Source organism: Lampris incognitus, chromosome 14, assembly GCF_029633865.1.
Source record: "Lampris incognitus isolate fLamInc1 chromosome 14, fLamInc1.hap2, whole genome shotgun sequence".
Taxonomy (NCBI): domain Eukaryota; kingdom Metazoa; phylum Chordata; class Actinopteri; order Lampriformes; family Lampridae; genus Lampris; species Lampris incognitus.
In genome coordinates, this window is record NC_079224.1 from 46031525 (window position 1) to 46055978 (window position 24454).

Genomic DNA, 24454 nt, shown 5'->3' on the forward strand with positions numbered 1-24454 from the left:
CTCTCCCTGGTTTACCTGCTGACTTTGGACAGTTGTCTTTTGCATATTATGGACAGTCCCTCCTCTCTCCCTGGTTTAGCTGCTGACTTTGGCCAGTTGTCTTTTGCATATTGTGGACAGTCCCTCCTCTCTCCCTGGTTTACCTGCTGAGCTGCAGACGCTTCTCTTCTCAACGCGCTGCTGCTGTTTGCAGAAGACAGCGTACATGAACCCTGGACTTGTTTGCTGTCTCTCGTATCGTGTCCGTTTGCCCTCAAGCATATTTACGGTTTACATAACCGTCATCTTACACACCTCTGAACGGCGGCCGGTTTCGGCGAACTACACCGATTCTGGTTCAGAGGGCCAGATAATTTGGTCACAGGGCCAGAAGAGTAAGGTTGAGCCTACACTATTACATTCGCTAATCTTCTGTTTCCATCCTTATTGGGTCTTTGCCCTTTTCCCCGGCATCACGTGCTGGCATTTTCAAGAGACAAGTGTGTTTTGCTGGGAGTAGGTAGCCAACACATAGCCCATCTGGCCGGCCCCTTACAACCAGCCGTCGCTCCGGGCGAAGTCGCACAAGCTAGTCTAAATAAGAGAAATGTCAAAGCCGGGAGGCGCACAACCTTTCAGCCGTGTGGAACCGAAGGGCCCCGAACGACAAAAACAATCAGAACAGCACAGCTCAAAAGGTACCGATGTCCCGTGTGACCTTTGACCCTGCTATGTGATGAGGGGATTTTATTTAGCTTGTGAAAAAGTACACACACACACACACACAGGCAAAAAAGTACTGTTTGCAAACAGCCAGGATTTGATGTAAGCGTCTTGCGTGCCACTAAATTGAGCGGGGTGACTCAGAGGAAGTGGGAGGAAGTGGGTGACAGACGGGTCATCCCCAGGTCACCTGCTGCACTGGCGCTGGTTTATGGGTTTGCTCATGGGTGCCGAAGTTAAGTGAATACCACCATACTGATGGTTGCCACAAAATCAGCTTTATGGGGGCTGCTTTCGGAAGTACCCAGATGCAGTCTCACCAGGCTGCTGTGTCTGTCGCACGTAGACACAAACCACAACGAGATGCGACACTGCTCTGGTACACATTATAACAGGCTACAAAGCAGCACACAGTCTGCAGGGGGCAGTATTTACACACACATTGGCCACAACATAGCGCTACGTCGCTCACGTTTATAATAGTACAACCAGTAGCAATACCTAAGCAACAAAAAAAAACGCCTACACAGAGGAATACCATAACTTGGTACTCGTCACACAGTATTTACACAATGGCCACATTCACAACTTAACACTACGCCCAGTGTGTAATCTTTCAGTACATCCATCCATCCATTATCCAAACCACTTATCCTGCTCTCAGGCTCACGGGGATGCTGGAGCCTATCCCAGCAGTCACTGGATGGCAGGGGGGGAGACACCCTGGACAGGCCGCCAGACCATCATAGGGCCCCCACACACACACACACACATACACACACCTAGGGACAGTTTAGTACAGCCGATCCACCTGACCTACATGTCTTTGGACTGTGGGAGATGTTCCTTAGGAGCTCAAAACCAACCAACCGTCATGTCACATCTGGAATCTGATCAGTGCTTTCAAATTATTTCCAAAGTTTTCAATTTCTAGTATTGATTATTTCCAATGTTCACACAACATTTTCTCAGCGTCATAAGTGAGTGATAAAAAGAATACTATCTGGATGTCATCAAATCTACTCAAGCTAAATAGCAATAAGACAGAGCTCATGTTTGTGGCTTCCAAGGCGCTGCTCCAGAAGGTTGGAGAGCTTCTCCGCAACGTGGATGGCTGCTCCATCTGCCCATCTCCAGAGGTCCACAACCTTGGTGTCATTCTGGACTCCACCTGGACTCCAGTCACACATCAAATCTGTCATCAAATCTGCTTTCTTTCCCCTCAAAAACATCTCCAGACTCTGGCCATTACTCTCAAGACTCTGTGGCAGAGACCCTCATCATGCCTTCACCATCTCCCGCCTGGATTAATGCAATGGAGTCCTGTCTGGGGTACCGTGCAAAGCCCTAGAGGCGCTTTAGTATGTGCAGAATTCAGCTGCCAGGGTGCTCACCCACACCAAGCCCTGGCAACGCATCACTCCCACCCTTGTCCACCTTCATTGGCTGCTGGTCAAATCCCGAGTTTCTTATAAAATCTTCCTCCTCACCTATAAATCTCTCCATGCCCTTACCTCCCCCCCAGTACCTATCAGACCTCCTCAACGCCTTTAATACCGTCCCGAAATCTGCAGACACCGGCCTGCTTTCCATCCCCCACACCAGCCTGCGGAGTTTTGAGGATAGAGCCTTTGGTGTAGCAGCCTCCACCCTTTGGAGCTCTGTTCCAGCAGAGATCCACAACACTGCTTCTTTAATCAATTTTAAAAGACCACTGAAAACCTACCTTTTCACTAAGACCTATGGTCTGTCGTCTTTTAATCTTTCTTTTAATCTTCTTTTTTTTTCTTATGTAGTGTAAAGCGTCCTTGGGTTCCTTGAAAGGCGCTATACAAAACTGTTGTTGTTGTTGTTGTTGATGTTGTTGTTATTTACACCTACTAATACAAATAATACAGGAAGAATAGAAATGGATGATCGGCTGTGGTGACCCCTAACGGGAGCAGCCGAAAGTAGCAGTAATACATAAAAGAGGTACTACTGATACCAATAGTGTTATATGTATAAAGGAAGTGCAACTTCTACAGAGAATACTACTACTACTACTACTACTACGACTTCTACAGAGAATACAACCTTAAGAAAAAAGGAGGTAAATTTAAAATTAGCATGGAAATCTGAAAAAGTGGTGCTTTGCGATGTATTATCCATATTCTACACTGATGGAGGAGGAGGTCAATGTGTTTATGATTGGTATTCAGTGTAGTTCGTGTGACGAGACTTTTAGTTGCATCCTAACATTGGTAATACTTATTAGTCATGTTTGGACTGATGAGATTTGACAGAATGTCAGCAAATGGAGGAAAAAAAGGCATGCAGTTCTGTTTGTTCTGGAGCATTTTGACGTGACGGATTTGTGTTTGTGTCAGAGTTAAAAGGAACTGACACTTGGCTGATGCTTGTTTGCAGTCCGTGGCGTGCTAAACACGAGGGCCGGCCTCGCTAATGATATGGACATGTCTCCACGTCCAAAAGGCTAACCATCCAAACAATCTGAAAAATATTAATTTGTTGTGAAATCAATAAGAATACTGCTCCATAAAGTACTACTTTAATATGATTATTATCTGGCAAATACACTACTACTACTACTACACTTTATATAGTACTACCACTATATGATTACTATGTAACAAATGTACTACTACTTCATATAGTACTACTACAATATGATTGCTATGTAGAAAATACACTACTACTATTATTAATTCACATACTACTACATACTATGATGTGATTACCATGTAGCAAATATAATACTACTCCTGTTTCATATAGTACCACTATAATATGATTGCTACTTAGTAAATGTACTACTTCTGTGACTATATACAGTACTATGTTATGATTAGTACTACTATGTTATAGTACTATGTCGCACTCTATGATGTCAGTTGATAACACGAATTTATCTGCTAATTCCTGAATTTCTTGTAATTGGTAAATGTAAATGGTTTATTGAGGTAGTTTATTATAGTAGTAGTTGTAGTAGTAGTACATGGTTTATTGAGGTAGGGCAAGAAAATACCTGACCATGATACAACCCAAATGTCCGGTAATGAGGTGCCGTGCAGAATGGGTGGGTCAAAACGAGATTTTATTTCCCATACTTTCACTTTAAAAGTACTTTTCCTACTTACATACTTTTACTTTAAGGTACTTTTACTTTAAAAATGGAGCTCTTCTTCTGAGGGACAGGGCATTACTTTTTACAGTAGTGGATATTATTATGGAATTAAGCTGTGTTAAGAGGGAACGACCATCCCTGAACCGAGGGGACGGGGCTAAGAGTACATCTGTCACCATCTTACAATGCAGTGATTTCAACTATTCCCCAATCCTCTGGGAACAGTACACATGGCCATTGTAACTCTAGTTAATGATCAGGTTAATTTGCATATGAAACGGATCGTTGGTTTCAGTGGTTATGCCACTGTATTGTTTATAAGGGCCCAGACACACCAAACTGACTAGTGGCGATGAAGGCCAACTGTTGCATTGCCTCATGTTGCCTGCCATCGCCTGCTGTCTGGGCCAAAAAGTAGCACTTGAACACACCACAAAGACTACAGCCATGGTCAGCTAGCATGTACGTTCTGCACTGATTCGCTAAGCTGAACAGCCAATCAGAGTGACGTCTCTCACTAACAGGCTCCGCCGATTCAACATGCTGATACGGCTGAAAAGCTGCCGACAGGGGGTCCGACTTGTGCCAACCACAAAAACTAGGGTAACAGATGCTCACCGATGGCCCGACTCGACATTGGCCGGTCGGCCATCGGCCTGGTGTGTCAGGGCCCTTAGATGAGTGATGAAACATTTCTCTCAATAAACGTTGTGTCCAGATGAACTGATTCAAGTCTCTGTGATTTCCTTACCTGGGTTAATGAGCATGCATCAAGACATTTTGCTTTGGTAATGAGAACACAGTTTTTCCTAACTTGAAGTCATACTTTCACTTTGAATTCTATCATCTGTCTTGTTCTGTCATTTGCCATCCTTCATCCTTCCAAACAAACATGTTTTCGGGCATAAGACAGCCTTATGACATTCCTAAAATTGTAAAGTGTGAATTAGTGATAACCCTTGCTATTGCTAGCATCAGCGCTAAGTGAACTCGGTGCGAATGAACAAGAGCTGCATGAATTGCTCTGAGCTGTCTGTCTGTCTGTCTGTCTGTCTGTCTGTCTGTCTGTCTGTCTGTCTGTCTGTCTGTCTGTCTGTCTGTCTGTCTGTCTGTCTGATCGAGAACGTTGCATTTTGGTCAACCCTTCCTCCTCTATTTTTCTTTGTCCTCGGTGTGCGCACTGAATGTAATTGTCTTTTTGTTGTTTTGGTAACTTGGATGGAAAACAGGGGGACAAGCAGGTTCATTCTATGTGCATGTGCTTTCCCCCTAGACTCTGGCTGCCCTAACGAGAAATTCAATAAATCTGCTACCAAACCATCTCGCACAAGCTTTGCATGTCCACTCTGGTCCTGAGGCAATTAACAAGCGAATAGAGAGCGCCATCGACTTACGGAGTGGCGATAAGTTGAGAAGAGAGCATATCAAGCCTTTCTCACTGATGTTTAAAGACTCCAGCCTGGAAGAGAAGGTAGCTGGGGTTTCTTAGACAGACACTGTTTTCCCCTCTCTCTCTATCCCTCCTCATATCTGTTCTCAGATACAATTTTAAGCAGAAAATTTGACTTCTTTTTTTCCCTTATCATGAGTAAGCTAAAGGTGCTTAAAAATACCAATGGTGGAATCGAACAAAAAAAGGCAGTATCTTCCTTTCATTCTGAGGGGATGAGTCTCAGTAAGGTCAGCCAATGCCTGAGAAGGGAGCTGAAGGCAAACAGAAGTTTGGTTGGTTGAGAAATCATTGCAATTCAGTTTATCAGCTCACCTTTTCTTTGACTTCAGTATTCTTGTGTCCTTGTGTTAACTTGTTAGCGAGTGATCGCACAGATTAGATTCAAATTGTACATCAAAATCTCTGTTGATGTAATCTAGGGGTGGGACGATTCACAGATCTCACGGTTCGATACGTCTCACAATTTCAATTCAATACGATACAGTGGGTGCTTTGGTAAGCAAGAGACAAAACACCACTGCAGTTCTCTAGTTTTCATTTATCTTACGAATTAAGCCCCGTGCATGTCTGGGTAGCATAGTGGTCTATTCTGTTGCCTGCCAACACGGGGATCGCCAGTTCGAATCCCCATGTTACCTCCGGCTTGGTCGGGCGTCCCTACAGACACAATTGGCCGTGCCTACGGGTGGGAAGCCAGATGTGGGTATGTGTCCTGTGGGTATGTGTCACTAGCACCTCCTGTGGTCGGTCGCGGTGCCTGTTCGGGGGGAGGGGGAACTAGGGGGGAATAGCGTGATCCTCCCACGTGCTACGCCCCCCTGGTGAAACTCCTCACTGTCAGGTGAAAAGAAGCGGCTGGCGACTCCACATGTGTGGGAGGAGACGTGTGGTAGTCTGCAGCCCTCCCCGGATCGGCAGAGGGGTCGGAGCAGAGACCGGGATGGCTCGGAGGAGTGGGATGATTGGCCAAGTACAATTGGGGACAAAAAAGGGGAATGAAATCCAAAAATTAAATAAAATAGGGCGGTCATTAGGTAGGAGTGAAATCCTGGTCGTTATAGTGTTAATAACACACGAGCTCGTGAAATGGGGAGCGTCTCGAACCGTGAAGGCCGTATCGACCGATTCAGAATTCGATCCAGTATCGTCCCACCCCTACTAATAACATTATTTAGTCTGACTAACTCTGCTGAATGTGTCGTGTTGATATTCCACCAACTTGACCATGACTCGTGTACATCCACAGTCTGATAAAATTGATTGATAAATTGATTTTGGATTAAGGCTGCAAGATCGATTCATATGCAGGTGATGAGGTGATCTTTGACAGTGCCGATTGGCTTCGCCTTCAGTTTACTCATGACCAACTGTCCACACCATGGACCTGTGACCCCTCTTTCAGTCTTGTGGAAAAAGTTGACGCGTTCAACTTTTTTTTTTTATGATTTTGCCCCTCTTCTCCTCACTCCACTTCCCCCCATGAATAAAGCACAAACACCCTCGACCTTTGAGTTGACCTCTTCATCGGCCCTTTCCCCCCCGTATATGTTTCCTTGTCAATTTGGCTGCCATCTTTTAGCAAATTAGCATTTCAAGACCTTTTTGGTTGACCTCCTAATCCTCAGTTAATGTGCAAATAACTTGCCGTTGGCCTCCCTCACATTTGGCTTGGTTGTGACAAAACGTGAGACACCCTCTCACTGATTTTCCAGCAGTCGTCGATGAAGAGACTGAGCAAAAAGGGGCAGCGGGGGTCATGGGGTTGAAAAGGTCAAGGAGCGCTCGAACCATCTCAGAAATGTCAACACCGGTGACTCACAAGCAGAGACGTACGCTGGTGCAGCTCGTTCTGCAGGGCCGCTGACTCCACCCAGCCCGCCAGGCGTTGGAGCCCACTCATTTTGTCACAGTAGAACAAACGTAATGTTATAACATCTGGAAGAAGGGCTAATTTGCAAAACGGGGCAAATCCTTGTCAAAGAACTGAAAATAAAAAAGAGATAATCATTTGACACATTATCTGTACAACACAGAGGACCAGTCTGTGATGGTCCTGCACCAACCAGTGACTTGAATGAAGTACTTCCCCCATGGTCACACTTTACTTGTGCGTTTTGTAATTCATTCTTCTCTATCCGAATAGTGAGTAGAAACAGACTGTCTCTGCTTGTCAGCACTTTATATTCCCAGGACCCCCCCCCCCAGCTCACCCACCAGCTCCCGTCTCTCTCTCTCTCTCTCTCTCTCTCTCTCTCTCTCTCTCTCTCTCTCTCTCTCTCTCTCTCTCTCTCTCTCTCTCTCTCTCTCTCTCTCTCTAACGCTTCTTGTGGTGAACTGTTGCATGCGACTGTGGCGGTGCTCTTGCGTGACGTTGTATGGAAGTTGTTGGTGTGCGGTCATTCTTCTGTGTCTGAAAAACGTCTCCATTTGCTCTCTGCTTACCCCCTCTCTCTTCTCCTCCTCTTCCTCCTCCCCTTCCTACCCACTGCAGTACTCCCAGATGAGGGATGAAGTGTTCAAATCCAACCTGGTGTGCGCCTTCATCGTGCTCATCTTCATCACCACCATCCAGAGCCTGCTTCCCTCTGCCAGGTAACCCCCTCTTCCCCATCCAACACCTAAAAACACACGCATATCACTCTGATGTGTCCGATGAAGAACGTAAAATCAGTTCAGAACTACAAACAGAGAAGCATGTTTGCACGCTAGCACACGCTAACACTAAACATTTGGGCATTGCCAAGTTCGGATTTGAAACTGTAGCTATGAGAGTACTGCTAATCTTAATACGCTGGTCTTACTATACTGTACTATAATGTACTTCCATATTAAAACACTCATATTCGAATCATACAATATTGTAACATTTATAATTCATATAATTTACATGTATAATATATAATAGATAATAGCTGTATTAACTATATTATACTTTGGTGCAGTTACTTACTGTAGGCTAAGCTAACTGCTAGCCCATGCAGACCGGCAGTTCCGGCAGTCATCCTGGCTGGCGTTCGTTCTCCTGGACAGTGATTTTTGTTTTGTTTTTTTAGTTTAGGTATATGTGTTAGTTTGGATATATGTGTTCTTGTAGTTCTTGTAGTTTTTGGATATATGTTTTTGTCGTTGGGTGGCACTGCTGCGGGCTGGAGCAAATGACGTTTCATTTCGTTTCATGTACGTTCAATACCAGTACGTTCAATACCCCTAACATGTGCAACTGATATTTTATTTCATTATCACCATTCCTATTCCCCCTCTCACAAGCACACTGCTTCTCATTGGTACTCCATACTTGGATTGTCCTTGACCCCCCATAGTTCCAGTTCGTCACTGTATTTTTTTCTTTACACTAAATTTTCTAGTAATTTCTTTTTAATTGCTTTTGGCCTGTCCCGTCTTACTCTGTGACAGTTTTGATTCAAATCTTGCTTTGACAATGCAATTTCCCCCTAGGGATCAATGTAGTACATATTGGTCGATCAGTCAATCAAACAATCAATCAATCTCATAATTTAACCTGACTGTTTGAAATAATTGATCTGCTTGTATGTACTGATTCCACTTTCAAAAATGTCTATTAAAAATACAGTATAAAGTCCATAGAGGTGAAGGTGGGGTGAGCAGTACAAAGGAAGTGAGATAATTAGCCCCCGCCCTCTTTTAGCAGCTGTGATTGTGATTGGTGGACGGTGAATTTGTGACCGAGGTCGACCAGGTGAGCAGTCAGCAAGAGTTTCCTAACCAACCAGTAGATGATAACAAAATTATTGCTGACGTTAGAAACAAATATGTTTTTATTCCAATATCATGAACACTATAACCTATCAGACATAAGGTCAAGGGTCAAAGTATTACATAATCACTTATTATTCATCTTCATCTCTTGGAGTCCCTTCACACACAATGGGATGCTGCAACAAAACTATTGAAAAGAGAGATATCCCATTATCAAAACTGACATTTGTCTTTTTTTTGTCAAATCTAGCACTGAAATGACTCCGTGGACTATGATTTTTGCGGATGACATTGTGATCTGTAGTGAGAGTAGGGTGCAGGTTAAGGAGAGCCTGGAGAGGTGGAGGTATGCACTGGAGAGAAGAGGAATTAAAGTCAGTAGGAGCAAGACGGAATACCTATGCGAGAATGAGAGGGAGGACAGTGGAATGGTGAGGATGCAAGGAGTAGAGGTGATGAAGGTGGATGAGTTTAAATACTTGGGGTCAACTGTCCAAAGTAATGGGGAGTGCAGAAGAGAGGTGAAGAAGAGAGTGCAGGCAGGGTGGAGTGGGTGGAGAAGAGTGTCAGGAGTGATGTGTGACAGAAGGGTACCAGCAAGAGTTAAAGGGAAGGTTTACAAGATGGTAGTGAGACCAGCTATGTTGTATGGTCTGGAGACAGTGGCACTGATGAAAAGACAGGAGGTGGAGCTGGAGGTGGCAGAGATGAAGATGATAAGATTTTCATTGGGAGTGATGAAGAAGGACAGGATTAGGTACGAGTATATTAGAGGGAAAGCTCAGGTTGGACGGTTTGGAGACAAAGCAAGAGAGACAAGATTGAGATGGTTTGGACATGTGTGGAGGAGAGATGCTGGGTATACTGGGAGAAGGATGCTGAATATGGAGCTGCCAGGGGAGAGGAGAAGAGGAAGGCCAAAGAGGAGGTTTATGGATGTGGTGAGGGAGGACATGCAGGTGGCTGGTGTGACAGGAAGATGCAGAGGACAGGAAGAGATGGAAACGGATGATCCGCTGTGGCGCCCCCTAATGGGAGCCGCCGAAAGTAGTAGTAGTAGTAGTAGTAGTAGTAGTAGTATTAGTACTGAAACGAGTAGTCAATTGATTGATTAGTTGATCAAGAAAAAAATTAACAGATTATAATTTTGGTAATAGTCATTTTAGTTGCATATCAAGAAGAAAGATACCAAGAACATTGTCTGGTTACAGCTGTATAAATGTTAAGATGTGCTTGACTTCCTCTGATTCGTATCAGTATAAAATCAGTATAAAGCTAATACTCAAGGGTTCTTTCTTTTGCTGCTTGTCAGACCAAGTAAACTTTTAAGACATCACGTTGGTCTCCGGGGACTAATGATAAGCAAATGTATTATTTTTAGAGACGAAACGATGAATCAGAAAAATAAGCGATCCGTCACAGCCCTAGCCAAATCCGATTCGTACCACCAAGTACCCGTTAAACAACACAATGTTAGCCCAGTTTGTGTATCTCTTATTTCTGACGGAAGGTTTCTGGTTGTTTGCTGTTGTCGTCAGGGTGGTGACGATGGTGATCCAATTCTCGGTGCTCATCCTCCTGCACTCCTGCCTCGTCCTCATCACCACAGCGGAGGATTATAAATGTCTGCCGCTCGTCCTGCGAAAAGCCTGCTGCTGGATTAATGAGACCTACGCCGCACGCAACGTCATCATCTTTGTGTCCATCCTCATCAACTTCCTGGCAGCCATGATTAACATTGTGAGTTTGGTCCTTGTTTCAAGTTCAGTTCAACCTGGACCACCTTGTTAGGGAAGTCTGGTTGGTTGAGAAGGTTTAGGACTGAAACCACATAATAAAACACATTAAACAAAAGAAAGACACAGTTGAAGTCAGACTGCATCAGTAATCAGGTTTCAGCAACAATCTTTTAAAAATAAATTACTAATAATATGTTAGTTTAGTTCAAGTGAAGGAGTTCAAGTATCTCAGGGTCTTGTTCACGAGTGAGGGTAGGATGGAGTGTAAGATTGACAGGTGGATTGGTGCAGCATCAGCAGTAATGTGGACATTGTACCGGACCATTGTGGTGAAGAGGGAGCTGAGCCAGAAGGCAAAGCTCTCAATTTACCAGTCAATCTTCGTTCCAACCCTCACCTATGGTCATGAGCTTTGGGTAGTGACCGAAAGGGTGAGATTGCGGATACAAGCGGCTGAAATGAGTTTCCTCCGTAGGGTGTCCGGGCTCAGCCTTAGAGATAGGGTGAGGAGTTTGGACATCCGGAGGGAGCTCGGAGTAGAGCCGCTGCTCCTTCACGTCAAAAGGAGCCAGTTAAGGTGGTTCGGGCATCTGATCAGGAGGCCCCCTGGGTGCCTTCCTTTGGAGGTATACCGGGCACGGCCAACTGGGAGGAGACCCCCGGGGTAGACCCAGAACTCGCTGGAGGGAGTACATGTCCAGTTTGGCCTGGGAACGCCTTGGGATCCCTCAGTAGGAGCTGGAGGGCGTTACTGGGGAGAGGGACGTCTGGAGTGCCCTACTTAGCTTGCTGCCACCGCCACCCGACCCCGGAGAAGCGACTGATGTTGAGTCGATGAATGTTGTTTTATACTTTTACCCATAATTGTTCTCAGTTGTACAGAACTGTGAGGGAGCGGTCGGTCTCGTCTCCATTGATATTGATGAACTGAAGACCTTACCATTGTGCGTTGTATTTAGTGTATTTGTGTCTCTCTGTGTCGAGGTTAGGCCCAAAGCACACGCAGCCCTCGCCCCTTAAAAGTAACAGGAGTGCTATTTCCCCCTACGTCGAGCACTCTCCAATATGCCTGGCAAATGCCAGCTCAGTGACCTGTGGTTGGTGGTTTTGAAATAATTTGTCGATGTCAAGTGCTTGAAATGTGTGAGTACAAAAGAGTACAACCCTGAATTTAAAACACCTTAACGACTTTTAAGGCCTAATATTTTTAAAATGGAATCTAAGACATTTTAAGACTTTTTCAGGACCTGCAGAGATCCTGTTCTTATCCGTCCTGTTCTTTGTGTTGATCCTGTATGTAAGGTGCGTCGACACTTTACGTGAAACGCACTTAAAAACCCAGTAGAGCGTGCACCACGCAAACAACACAGACTGAGACACCCGGAACCAGTGTGTGATCAGCTTCTGATGCTGCAAGGTCCCCGAATATAGCAGAGAACATTACAAAACCACCAAGACCACAAGAGGTCTGCTGACCAACTAAATTTAAGTCTGGATCACAAAAGGGAGGTTTTTGCCATAATGAGCAGAATCTCGTTTCAGTTCGACCGTCAGGCATTTACACAGTTTTCCTGTCCACTCAGCTCCCAAAGCAGCAGCACCACCACCAAGCCCCCCCAACCAGTTCACATGGATCAATCAGGAACAACCACCGTGGAAAGGAAATAAAAGCTGGGGGCGTCCAGGTAGCGTAGCGGCGCTCTATTCCGTTGCCTACCAACAAGGGAATCGCTGGTTCGAATCCCCGTGTTACCTCCGGCTTGGTCGGGCGTCCCTACAGACACAATTGGCCATGTCTGTGGGTGGGAAGCCGGATGTGGGTATGTGTCCTGGTCGCTGCACTAACGCCTCCTCTGGTCAATCCGGGCTGCCTGTTGAGGGGGGGAATAGCGTGATCCTCCCATGCACTACGTCCCCCTGGTGAAACTCCTCACTGTCAGGTGAAAAGAAGCGGCTGGTGACTCCACATGTATGGGAGGAGGCATGTGGTAGTCTGCAGTTCGGATAGTGGATGGATGGAAAACAAACTGTAATTTTCTGAGGTGATTATCCAGCTCCTCTTCTCCTCGTAGTCTCTGAGGGTGTCGTACTTGTCAACAAGTTGAACAGGAGTCGCTTCAAAAAGACGGCAAGGGAAATTGGCTGATTTTTATTTTTTATTTTCTTAATTCGTTTCTTCTGCAGAAAATGACTTGGTAAAGCTGTGTGACACGCGGTATCTCCAATAAGGCACACAAAAAAAAAAAACATCCCAAAGGGCAGATGTGGATTTCTGCCCCCTGCGTCGTGACAGATTAAGTGCTTGATGACATGTGTATGGTGGTCTGATCTTACACACATCCTCCCCCTCTGGTTTTAATACTTTACAACTTTCTAATCTGCTTTGCTGATTTCCTGCAGCTGTGGTGCGACTTCGACAAGTCCAGCACCTTCCGGAACCAGACCTACAACGAGTCCGCCTCCATCCCCGACATCTGCTTCTACCCGGAGGTAGGAACCGAAAGAGCTGTCCTGTTTTTCTACCTGTCCTGTTTTTGATTTTTTTTTTTACTCCCGTGATGGTGACAAATCTGACTTCTCCAGTTTCATGACTTCACATCTGGGTTTTATTTAGCCAACTGCAAACTTCTAGAGATGTAAGGAAATATCGATACACTCGATAATGGCGATATTATCTTTTGTGATACTGTATCGATTCTCAAAACCACTATATTGATTTTTAATTGTTTACATGTAAGGGTTTGTGACAAACATGATGTGTTGTGTGTGACCCCATGACCACTAGATAACAGTGTTGTAATCTATCTTTAGCCATGTGACTCTTCCACTCCAACACAACAACGTAAACTGAGACAGGAAGTAGCATAAGCACAAAGAACACAGGCCTATGAAACCACAATATATCATCTTTCTTACAGTATCACAATATATCATCTTTCTTACAGTATCACAAGAAATCTCCTTTCTTACAGTATCACAATATATCACCTTTCTAACAGTATCACAATATATCACCTTTCTTACAGTATCACAATGTATCACCTTTCTAACAGTATCACAATATATCACCTTTCTTACAGTGTCACAATGTATCACCTTTCTTACAGTATCACAATATATCACCTTTCTTATAGTATCACAATATATCACCTTTCTTACAGTATCACAATATATCACCTTTCTTACAGTATCACAATATATCACCTTTCTTATAGTATCACAATATATCTCCTTTCTTATAGTATCACAGTATATCACCTTTCTTACAGTATCACAATATATCACCTTTCTTACAGTATCACAATATATCACCTTTCTTACAGTATCACAATATATCACCTTTCTTATAGTATCACACTATATCACCTTTCTTACAGTATCACAATATATCACCTTTCTAACAGTATCACAATATATCACCTTTTTTACAGTATCACACTATATCACCTTTCTTACAGTATCACAATATATCACCTTTCTTACAGTATCACAATATATCACCTTTCTTACAGTATCACAATGTATCACCTTTCTTACAGTATCACAATATATCCCCTCTTATAGTATCACAATATATCACCTTTCTTACAGTGTCACAATGTATCACCTTTCTTACAGTATCACAATATATCACCTCTTATAGTATCACAATATATCACCTTTCTTACAGTATCACAATATATCACCTTTCTTACAGTATCACAATATATCACCTTTCTTAGAGTATCACAATATATCACCTTTCTAACAGTATCACAATATATCTCCTTTCTAACAGTATCACAACATATCACCTTTCTTACAGTATCACAATATATCACCTTTCTTACAGTATCACAATGTATCACCTTTCTTATAGTATCACAATATATCACCTTTCTTACAGTATCACAATATATCACCTTTCTTACAGTATCACAATGTATCACCTTTCTTATAGTATCACAACATATCACCTTTCTTACAGTATCACAATATATCACCTTTCTTACAGTATCACAATATATCACCTTTCTTACAGTATCACAATATATAACCTTTCTTACAGTATCACAATATATCACCTTTCTTACAGTATCACAATATATCACCTTTCTTATTGTATCACAGTATATCACCTTTCTTACAGTATCACAATATATCTCCTTTCTTACAGTGTCACAATATATCATCTTTATCACAGTATCACTATATATTGCGATATATGAATCGTAACCGTGTATCGTGATGTGTATCGTATCGTGATGCGTATCGTATCGGCAGATTCAACAGGTATGTGATCCTGGCCATGACTGTCTACAAGTAAACTTAATAGCTCACATTAAGCCACAGAAGTTCTCCAACTACAGACCGGGTCCTCCGGTTTCCTCCCACAGTCCAAAGACGTATAGGTCAGGTGAACCAGCCATACTAAATTGTCCCTAGGTGTGTGTGTGTGTGTGTGTGTGTGTGTGGCCAGCCAGCCCTGCGATGGCCTGGCGGCCTGTCCAGGGTGTCTCCCCGCCTGCCACCCAATGACTGCTGGGATAGGCTCCAGCATCCCCACGACCCCGAGAGCAGGATAAGCGGTTTGGATAATGGATGGATGTATGCACGCCACTCTTCCGAGCCGTCCCGGTCTCTGCTCCACCCCCTCTGCTGATCCGGGGAGGGCTGCAGACTACCACATGCCTCCTCCCAAACATGTGGAGTCACCAGCTGCTTCTTTTCACCTGACGGTGAGGAGTTTCACCAAGGGGACGTAGCGCATGGGAGGATCACACTACCCCCCCCCCAGTTCCCCCTCCCCCCTGAACAGACGCCCTGACCGACCAGAGGAGGCGCTAGCGCAGCGACCAGGACACATACCCACATCCGGCTTCCCACCTGCAGACACGGCCAATTGTGTCTGTAGGGACGCCCAACTAGACTGGAGGTAACACAGGGATTCGAACCAGCAACGGAATAGACCGCCACGCTACCCGGACGCCATCACATCATCATTTTTAACTTTCACCTTAGTTTTCACGTCCACATCCTGGCTTCAATAAGTGGGTTAATGACCCATAAGACACCGCTGTAGAGCCGAGTCCAAAACCTACAGAATGAAGGCGGTCAGTACCATTATACTATGATTTATATGAACGAAGTGAAAAACTATGAAAATGTGAACCAGGATGTAAAAAATCAAGAGGATTCTTTGAGATGTTTCTAGATTACCACACGACTTCTGAAACGTCCGGACGGTACACTTGTTCTGTGTGAAGCAGAGCTGTTTAAATGAACTTCAGTGGGGTGTTTTATCTCCATCGTCACAACTGATGATCATACACACACACTCACACACACACACACACTCACACACACACACACACTCACACACTGCGTCTTTCAGAAGATACCCACATCCAGGATCACTACTCAAACGAGAACCCCCATTGTTCTTCTAGAAGTTGTAGTTATGAGTTGCAGTCTGGATGGGTTATGGAAGAGAGATATTTCCAGACCTTTTCTTTGGCGCCTCGTGAACATGGATTTTGGGAGCGTTTGTCTTTGACTGAAAGGGGAAGACAAAGTCCTTCAGATATCTTGATCTGGACGTCGGACAAGCCGGGAACTGATTTTACCCACAGGTCTCCCCAAACCCCCCTCACGATGTACAGACGTTGGGGTCATGAGAGGAGGAGTCAACCGGAAGAGGACTCGGAGATAACGTGATGTAGGTTTGACCTACTCGGCCTGCTGACTTTACCAGAATACGACCTCCACCACAGGCAGAGGCTTGGATGTGAAATCAAACTGGTTTTGTGTTTAGTTGGAATGAAAACCTCCAGGGGTGGAGAAAAAAAATCGGTAACACTTTAGTATGGGGAACATATTCTAAGTAACAAAAACTTAATTACAAGTGAATTAGTAATGATCAAGATGTCACTTTAGTATAGGGAACACATTCTAAGTAACAAAAACTTAATTACTAGTGAATTAGTAATGATCAAGATGTCACTTTAGTATGGGGAACATATTCTAAGTAACAAAAACTTAATTACTAGTGAATTAGTAATGATCAAGATGTCACTTTAGTATGGGGAACATATTCTAAGTAACAAAAACTTAATTACTAGTGAATTAGTAATGATCAAGATGTCACTTTAGTATGGGGAACATATTCTAAGTAACAAAAACTTAATTACTAGTGAATTAGTAATGATCAAGATGTCACTTTAGTATGGGGAACATATTCTAAGTAACAAAAACTTAATTACTAGTGAATTAGTAATGATCAAGATGTCACTTTAGTATGGGGAACATATTCTAAGTAACAAAAACTTAATTACTAGTGAATTAGTAATGATCAAGATGTCCCTTTAGTATGGGGAACATATTCTAAGTAAAAAAACTTAATTACTAGTGAATTAGTAATGATCAAGATGTCACTTTAGTATGGGGAACATATTTTAAGTAACAAAAACTTAATTACTAGTGAATTAGTAATGATCAAGATGTCACTTTAGTATGGGGAACATATTCTAAGTAACAGAAACTTAATTACTAGTGAATTAGTAATGATCAAGATGTCACTTTAGTATGGGGAACATATTCTAAGTAACAGAAACTCAATTTACAGTAATTTAACACTATGAACACTTGTAGTTTTGTGTGTTGTTATGTAAGAACAGAGCATATTCATGAAGTGTTAGTAAGGGAGAATAACTCTTCTTCTTGTGGTACTACCACCTTATAAAGGCCATACTAAGCAAAGCATATTGAGATGGTACTACTAATAAGCAATACTTCTGAGGTTATGGAGGGAAAACTCATAGTTAATGGCTTACTGGTTGTATAATAAGGCCATGCAGAATAAGGCATTAGTGAGTACGTAATAATGACCAATTAAGAGCCAATATGTTGCTAATTTGCATGCTAATAAGCACCTAATTAATGGTGACTACGTTCCCCATACTAAAGTGTTAAGCTTTTCTACAGTTCACTTAAAACTGACACACTTACTTCAAGAGATTGTTGGAAGGAAGTGTGTGCGATGGGGAGGGGGTGTGGAGGAAGTGCTGTTTAACCGTGTGTGTGTGTGTGTGTGTGTGTGTGTGTGTGTGTGTGTGTCCTCGGCAGTACTTCGTGTTCACAGGCGTGCTGGCCATGGTGACGTGTGCGGTGTTTCTACGGCTGAACTCGGTGCTGAAGCTGGCCGTGCTGCTGGTGATGATCGCCGTCTACTCACTGCTGACGGAGGCTTTCTACACCTCACTGTTCGTACGCTACGACACGGTCCACCACAACACCGAGTGAGTCTGGACACTGATCGCACACACACACACACACACACACACACAGAGAAAAATACAGCATCTCCGTGCATTACAGCGACTGGACCAGTGTAGGTGTTACAGTGCCTTGCTCATGGGCAAATCCACCAGATCTTAACTTGCGATACTCGGTGCTACTCGGTTGCAGGAAATGAGAAACGGGCTGTTTCTGATCTGCTGTTTGGAGTTTTATTGAAAGATGATGGACTGTGAAAGCCACCACAGAGTCTGGACTCGTCTCAGAGACCTGCTGTGGAAACAGGAGACAGAACGGATGTTTTTCCTGTGAATTATAGAAATGATGGACAACTCTCAATAGTATTTAACAGGTTTATCCATCAAGGCTCACAGGCCCTCAACTCTCATCTTCCTCATTTAAAAACTTTGTCAACATAAATTTACAGGCTTTTGGTCCGTAGAATTTTTAAATGTTTTATCCTTTATGTTTCACAGCTTATGTCCACATTTTGCTCATCTTGTAAAACACGTTAAACCCTTCATAAGGTCTCCAGAAATAAAGCTGGGTAATAACAACATCATTTTCATCGTCTACTTATGAAGTTAATTTTCTCCTCTTTGTCCAGCATTACTGATCTGATGACCACACTGAAAGTTGGATTTCTTTCCAACGGACGACTGTAAAGATGTCGGCAGAACATAACTGTTGTTATTATTGTTGTTTATTTTTATTATTATCCAACATTACTGATCTGATGATCAAACTGAAAGTTGGATGTATTTTACAGAAGGTCAGAGATGTCTGCAGAACGTCCCCTCCTACTTTCAGATCTGCTCCATCTTATGTCTGAGGCTCTTCGGTTTGCCGTTCCCATACGAGACGCTCACCGAATGCAGGGTGACAGAACTGGACGTGGCCCAGCCGAAGGTGTCTTTAACGCCTCTCTCGTGTTTTTCTTGGTGCAGAAACTTCCTGGGAACCAAAGAAACGTCCTTGTTGCTGATGGCCATGTTCCTCCTCGCCGTATTCTACCACGGCCAACAGGTAACGTAGACGCCATCTTCCACATTCCCACAATCCTCTGCTGAGGAGCGAATTCAGCTGCAACGCCTGAAACTCTTCAGCAGTTCTGTAGCTGTTCTTTAGCTGTTCTGTAGCTGTTCTTTAGCTGTTCTGTAGCTGTTCTGTAGCGGTTCTGTAGCTGTTCTTTAGCTGTTCTGTAGCTGTTCTTTAGCTGTTCTGTAGCTGTTCTTTAGCTGTTCTTTAGCTGTTCTGTAGCTGTTCTTTAGCTGTTCTTTAGCTGTTCTGTAGCTGTTCTGTAGCTGTTCTTTAGCTGTTCTGTAGCTGTTCTTTAGCTGTTCTTTAGCTGTTCTTTAGCTGTTCTGTAGCTGTTCTTTAGCTGTTCTGTAGCTGTTCTTTAGCTGTAGCTCTTTTCTCCATAACCACAAACATCCCAACTTGTGAAAGCACAGTTGGCTTGATGCTGCAGAACACAAGCAGCGTTTCCACGCGTGTCGGGAAGTAAACCTGCAGGAGTGTAATGTGTTTGTTGAGCCGTGTAAAACACGGGCTGTTGCTAACGGCTGATTGCTAATGACTTGGGCATGAACATTGTTATCGCAACGCCAGCTTGTCATTTGGGTTCAGCCATCTTAATTAGGAACACAGAAAATGAAATTGAAGTCCTGTGTTCAGTCACATGATTAAGGGACTAATTGATACTGAGATTAATCATAAAACTATTTTTCCCATTGCTACGTAGAGCTTTTTAATGTCTTGTGGGCTTATCGCCGTGTCCCCAAAATTAATTTTCATTGTCAAACCGAGTGTGATTAGAACTATTTTTTTTTATCAATACAAAATAAATGGTGCTGTTTTTTTTTGGCCTCTAATGCATTCAAATGACTTTGTGTTAATTGTACCTACTGAAAAGCAATTTGTGTTCCTTATCATCATTTCTTTGTTCCACATGAGACTGATTCTGTTCTCTCGTGTTGCGTAATTGACGTGACCTTCAGCAGTTTTAAATGTGCTGCTGTTTATGAATCACTGGTTGGCTTTTCCATCTGCTAGTGGCAGAAATTACTCAGATGGAACAAGTTGTTCCCTCCCCTCCATTTATCCTTTTTGTTTTTTTAATTTTCCCCACCTTTTCTCCCCAATTGTATCCGGCCAATTACCCCACTCTTCCGAGTCGTCCCGGTCGCTGCTCCACCCCCTCTGCCGATCCGGGAAGGGTTGCAGACCACCACATGCCTCCTCCAATACATGTGGAGTCACCAGCCGCTTCTTTTCACCTGACAGTGAGGAGTTTCACCAGGGGGACGTAGCACGTTGGAGGATCACACTGTTCCCCCCAGTTCCCCCTCCCCCCCGAACAGGCGCCCCGACCGACCAGAGGAGGTGCTAGTGCAGCGACCAGGACACATACCCACATCCACCCACAGACACGGCCAATTGTGTTTGTAGGGAGGCCCGACCAAGCCGGAGGCAATGTGGGAATTCGAACTGGCAATCCCCGGTACCAACATGGGGATCAAATCCCCATGTTGGTAGGTAATGGAATAGACCGCCACGTCACCCGGACGCCACTCCATTTATTCTTAAAGTGGTTTGTTAATGGAAAGATGCACACAGGGAGTTTTGCTGACTAGTAAGAGATGGCTCTTTTTCTTTCCTGTTTCCTGTTTTTTTTTCTCATTCACAGGGCTGCTTTATGACATCTGTCTGAGAAGAATGTGAGACATGTGAAGCTGAATTTTGAATATGACCCAAATATCGACACTTGGAATAAAAGTGTGAATGTCAGGCACCTGTGTTGAATATAACATCATATAAGATCAGTGTATTTCTTTAAAATTCAATGCAATTTGCATTACAATAAGATAAAGTGCACAAAAAAGTAGCTAATGACCAAAGAAGAAAATAGACAGAAAATGAAAAACAGAAAGAAAAGAGATAAAAAATAAAATGAATTAAAAACATTTAAACGTGACAGATCAAACACTAGCAGAGTCACAAAAAAACAAGTCTTTCACAATTCCACAGCACCAAACCAAAACAGACATGTGGGCGGGGCATCTCCCCTTCAGCACTCCCCGATTTGTTTCCCCCTGTCCAACACTCCGCTCTCTCATTGGCTGCTGCAGCTCTCTGTTTACATTTGGATCTTTGACCAGATCACATGACAGGAGTTCATCACGACTTGTCCAGATTTGAAAGACAAATTTAAAGAATGGGTGCAGCTGGTCGGACAGTAGATCCAGAGGTGAAGGATTTAAGTTCCTCACCTTCCCTCAAGACAATCGGCTCTGTGCATAACTGTGGTTCACTGACTTCCACTTTCTACTGCGGCGGTCATGCCAGTTTCCTGTTTGTTGGCATGTGCTATTGACAATGGCATATTTTTCATGATGCCTGCAAGATTTACCATGGATAAATGTCAACGACATGCACACAACTGTCCACAAACTTTCACCTGCACCTCCTAGCAAACGGGTGAACCGTTTCAAGTTGTACATATCAAGTTACGTCCACAATTATGAGGATGAGCAGATGGACGGATGGATGGACAGAATTGACGACAGTTATGCACAGAGCCGATTTGATACTCCTGTTAGACGAGTCAGAAAGAAGGAGGTATGACAATAATGGATGCATTTTGCTTCTGATCCACTGTAAATTAGAATCTTCTTTGCCATATCGCAATGCTGGATTTCAAACAGTGGTTCAAGTGTCCTTATTTCAGTGTCTTTATCTTGGTGGTTTCCAGCTGGAGTACACGGCGCGACTGGACTTCCTGTGGCGAGTCCAGGCGAAGGAGGAGATAAACGAGATGAAGGAGCTTCGGGAACACAACGAGAACATGCTCCGGAACATCCTGCCCAGCCATGTCGCCCGACACTTCCTGGAGAAGGACCGCGACAACGAGGTTTGGATTAGCCCTCCGTTTCATTTCCAAGCGATAAGTAACTGCAAGTCAGAGATGACGCTGGATGATGGGGCATTTCTAGAAACTGGCATTTTGAAAGCAGAATGGGAGGCTCAGATGTAATGGCTGTAGGGTAACATCAGTACGTCTTGACTCAGTTGAGGGTTAAACACAAACAACAGCCCATAGTGAAGACAGACGTACCATGAGAGCACTGACTGGTTAACGTTCCATCACTTCAGTCTCTCTTTCAGATTGTAGTGTTACTGAAAGGTCAACAAAACAGCCCAGTTCAGATAGATCGCAGCCCCATCTGAGATTTAAAGATATGCCAGAATCTGGGGAAAATGTTGGGATGGGCTACAGGTATCAAACCACGGGCCAGTTTTTTTTTTACCTTTGGGAAAAGCCCAGTCTACTGAGTGTATGTGCACTAGATGATTAGACAAAGATGGCACATCAGACACTTAACGGTCATACTAATTGTCAATCACTCGCAAAAGTTATATTTTAAACCAACAGGTGGCAATGCAACATTTTGGGCACCAACCGCCATTAAAAAAAGAAAAGAAAAATACTCTCAGAAACTCTTGTCAGCCAATGAGACATTAGAGCGCATCAAACATGGCAGTTGACAGTCTGAAAAGAACCGCCGAGCTGTTTGTACGTGCACTGATTTTTAGTGGAACCCCCCCCCCAAAAAAAACCCCAAATATTCATTCATTTATTCATCATCAGCTGCTTCTCCGGGGTCGGGTCGCAGTGGCAGCAAGCTAAGTAGGGCACTCCAGATGTCCCGTTCCGGAGCAACACCCTCCAGCTCCTCCTGGGGGATCCCAAGGCATTCCCAGGCCAGATTGGACATGTAGTCCCTCCAGCGAGTTCTGGGTCTACCCCGGGGTCTCCTCCCACTTGGACGTGCCCAGAAAACCCCCAAAGGAAGGCACCCAGGAGGCATGCTGATCAGATGCCCGAACCAGCTCAACTGGCTCCTTTCGACACGAAGGAGCAGCGGCTCTACTCCGAGCTCCCTCCGGATGTCCGAGCTCCTCACCCTATCTCTAAGGCTGACCCCAGACACCCTACGGAGGAAACTCATTTCAGCCGCTTGTATCCGCGATCTCACCCTTTTGGTCACTACCCAAAGCTCATGACCATAGGTGAGGGTTGGAAGGAAGACTGACTGGTAAATTGAGAGCTTTGCCTTCCGGCTCAGCTCCCTCTTCACCACAACGATCCGGTACAACGTCCACATTACTGCTGATGCTGCACCAATCCGCCTGTCAATCTCCCACTCCATCCTACCCTCACTCCTGAACAAGACCCCGAGATACTTGAGCTCCTTCACTTGAGGCAAAACTTGAGGCCTCAAAAACCCAAATAACAATAAATTTTAAAAAATCATTAATGTAGAACTTGTTTGTTGCCAACCTGCCATTCTATCTTTGAAAACGCCTCTTTGTCTGGCTCCATCTTTGATGTGTCTCTTCATTTCCCCAGTGGTAAGGTTTGGTGATCTCTGGTCTCATGGAGAATAGTGTGATGGTGTTTGTGGAGTGGTTAACAGATGATCTTGCCATCAGGACGACAGAATGAAGACCATTTAACAGGTCTTCGTGAAGGGTTACTGATGGGTTATAAGTCTGGGAAGAGTTAATGCGGCACAAAAACAAAAACAAGTGTCAGCTGTTGCGAAAGTTAAAAAGCTGTTTAGGTGAGTCATGGCTGACTCCATAAACGCCAGATAAGCAGAGACGACAGACGGAGGTAAGGGGGGAATGTGCTCTGGGAAAATATTCAAGTCACATTTTTCTGCCTCCACTGCTGGTAAACAAGAGATGTGATTTGGTTCTTCTCCCTCCTCGCCGTTTCATCTCCATCGCGTTTAACATCAACTTCCTCAACAGACCTTTAACCTTTACTGCTCATTACAACCTGCTGCCAAACACCTCCACGTTACAAAGACCAAGAGACTCCATGACTGCCCTTCATCCACTTCTACATGGAGGAGAGAGAGGACTGCCCTTCATCCACCTCTACATGGAGGAGAGAGAGGACTGCCCTTCTTCCACCTCTATATGGAGGACAGAGAGGACTGCCCTTCATCCACCTCTACATGGAGAAGAGAGAGGACTACCCTTCATCCACCTCTACATGGAGGACAGAGAGGACTGCCCTTCATCCACCTCTACATGGAGGAGAGAGAGGACTACCCTTCATCCACCTTTACATGGAGGAGAGAGAGGACTGCCCTTCATCCACCTCTACATGGAGGAGAGAGAGGACTGCCCTTCTTCCACCTCTATATGGAGGAGAGAGAGGACTGCCCTTCCACCTCTACATGGAGGAGAGAGAGGACTGCCCTTCATCCACCTCTACATGGAGGAGAGAGAGGACTGCCCTTCATCCACCTCTACATGGAGGACAGAGAGGACTGCCCTTCATCCACCTCTACATGGAGGAGAGAGAGGACTGCCCTTCTTCCACCTCTACATGGAGGACAGAGA

The 24454-nt window shown here is 44.2% G+C and overlaps 1 protein-coding gene across 1 annotated transcript in view; it reads left to right on the plus strand.

The window, feature by feature from the left end:
- adcy8 (adenylate cyclase 8 (brain)) overlaps positions 1-24454 on the plus strand; it is a 128544-nt gene that overhangs the window by 87651 nt on the left and 16439 nt on the right. Inside the window, exons 9-15 of the mRNA XM_056293935.1 lie at positions 5103-5300; positions 7774-7874; positions 10559-10760; positions 13160-13249; positions 17864-18000; positions 18982-19060; positions 21789-21947. Coding sequence (XP_056149910.1) covers positions 5103-5300; positions 7774-7874; positions 10559-10760; positions 13160-13249; positions 17864-18000; positions 18982-19060; positions 21789-21947 — 966 coding nt within the window. The remainder of the gene's footprint in view (positions 1-5102; positions 5301-7773; positions 7875-10558; positions 10761-13159; positions 13250-17863; positions 18001-18981; positions 19061-21788; positions 21948-24454) is intronic.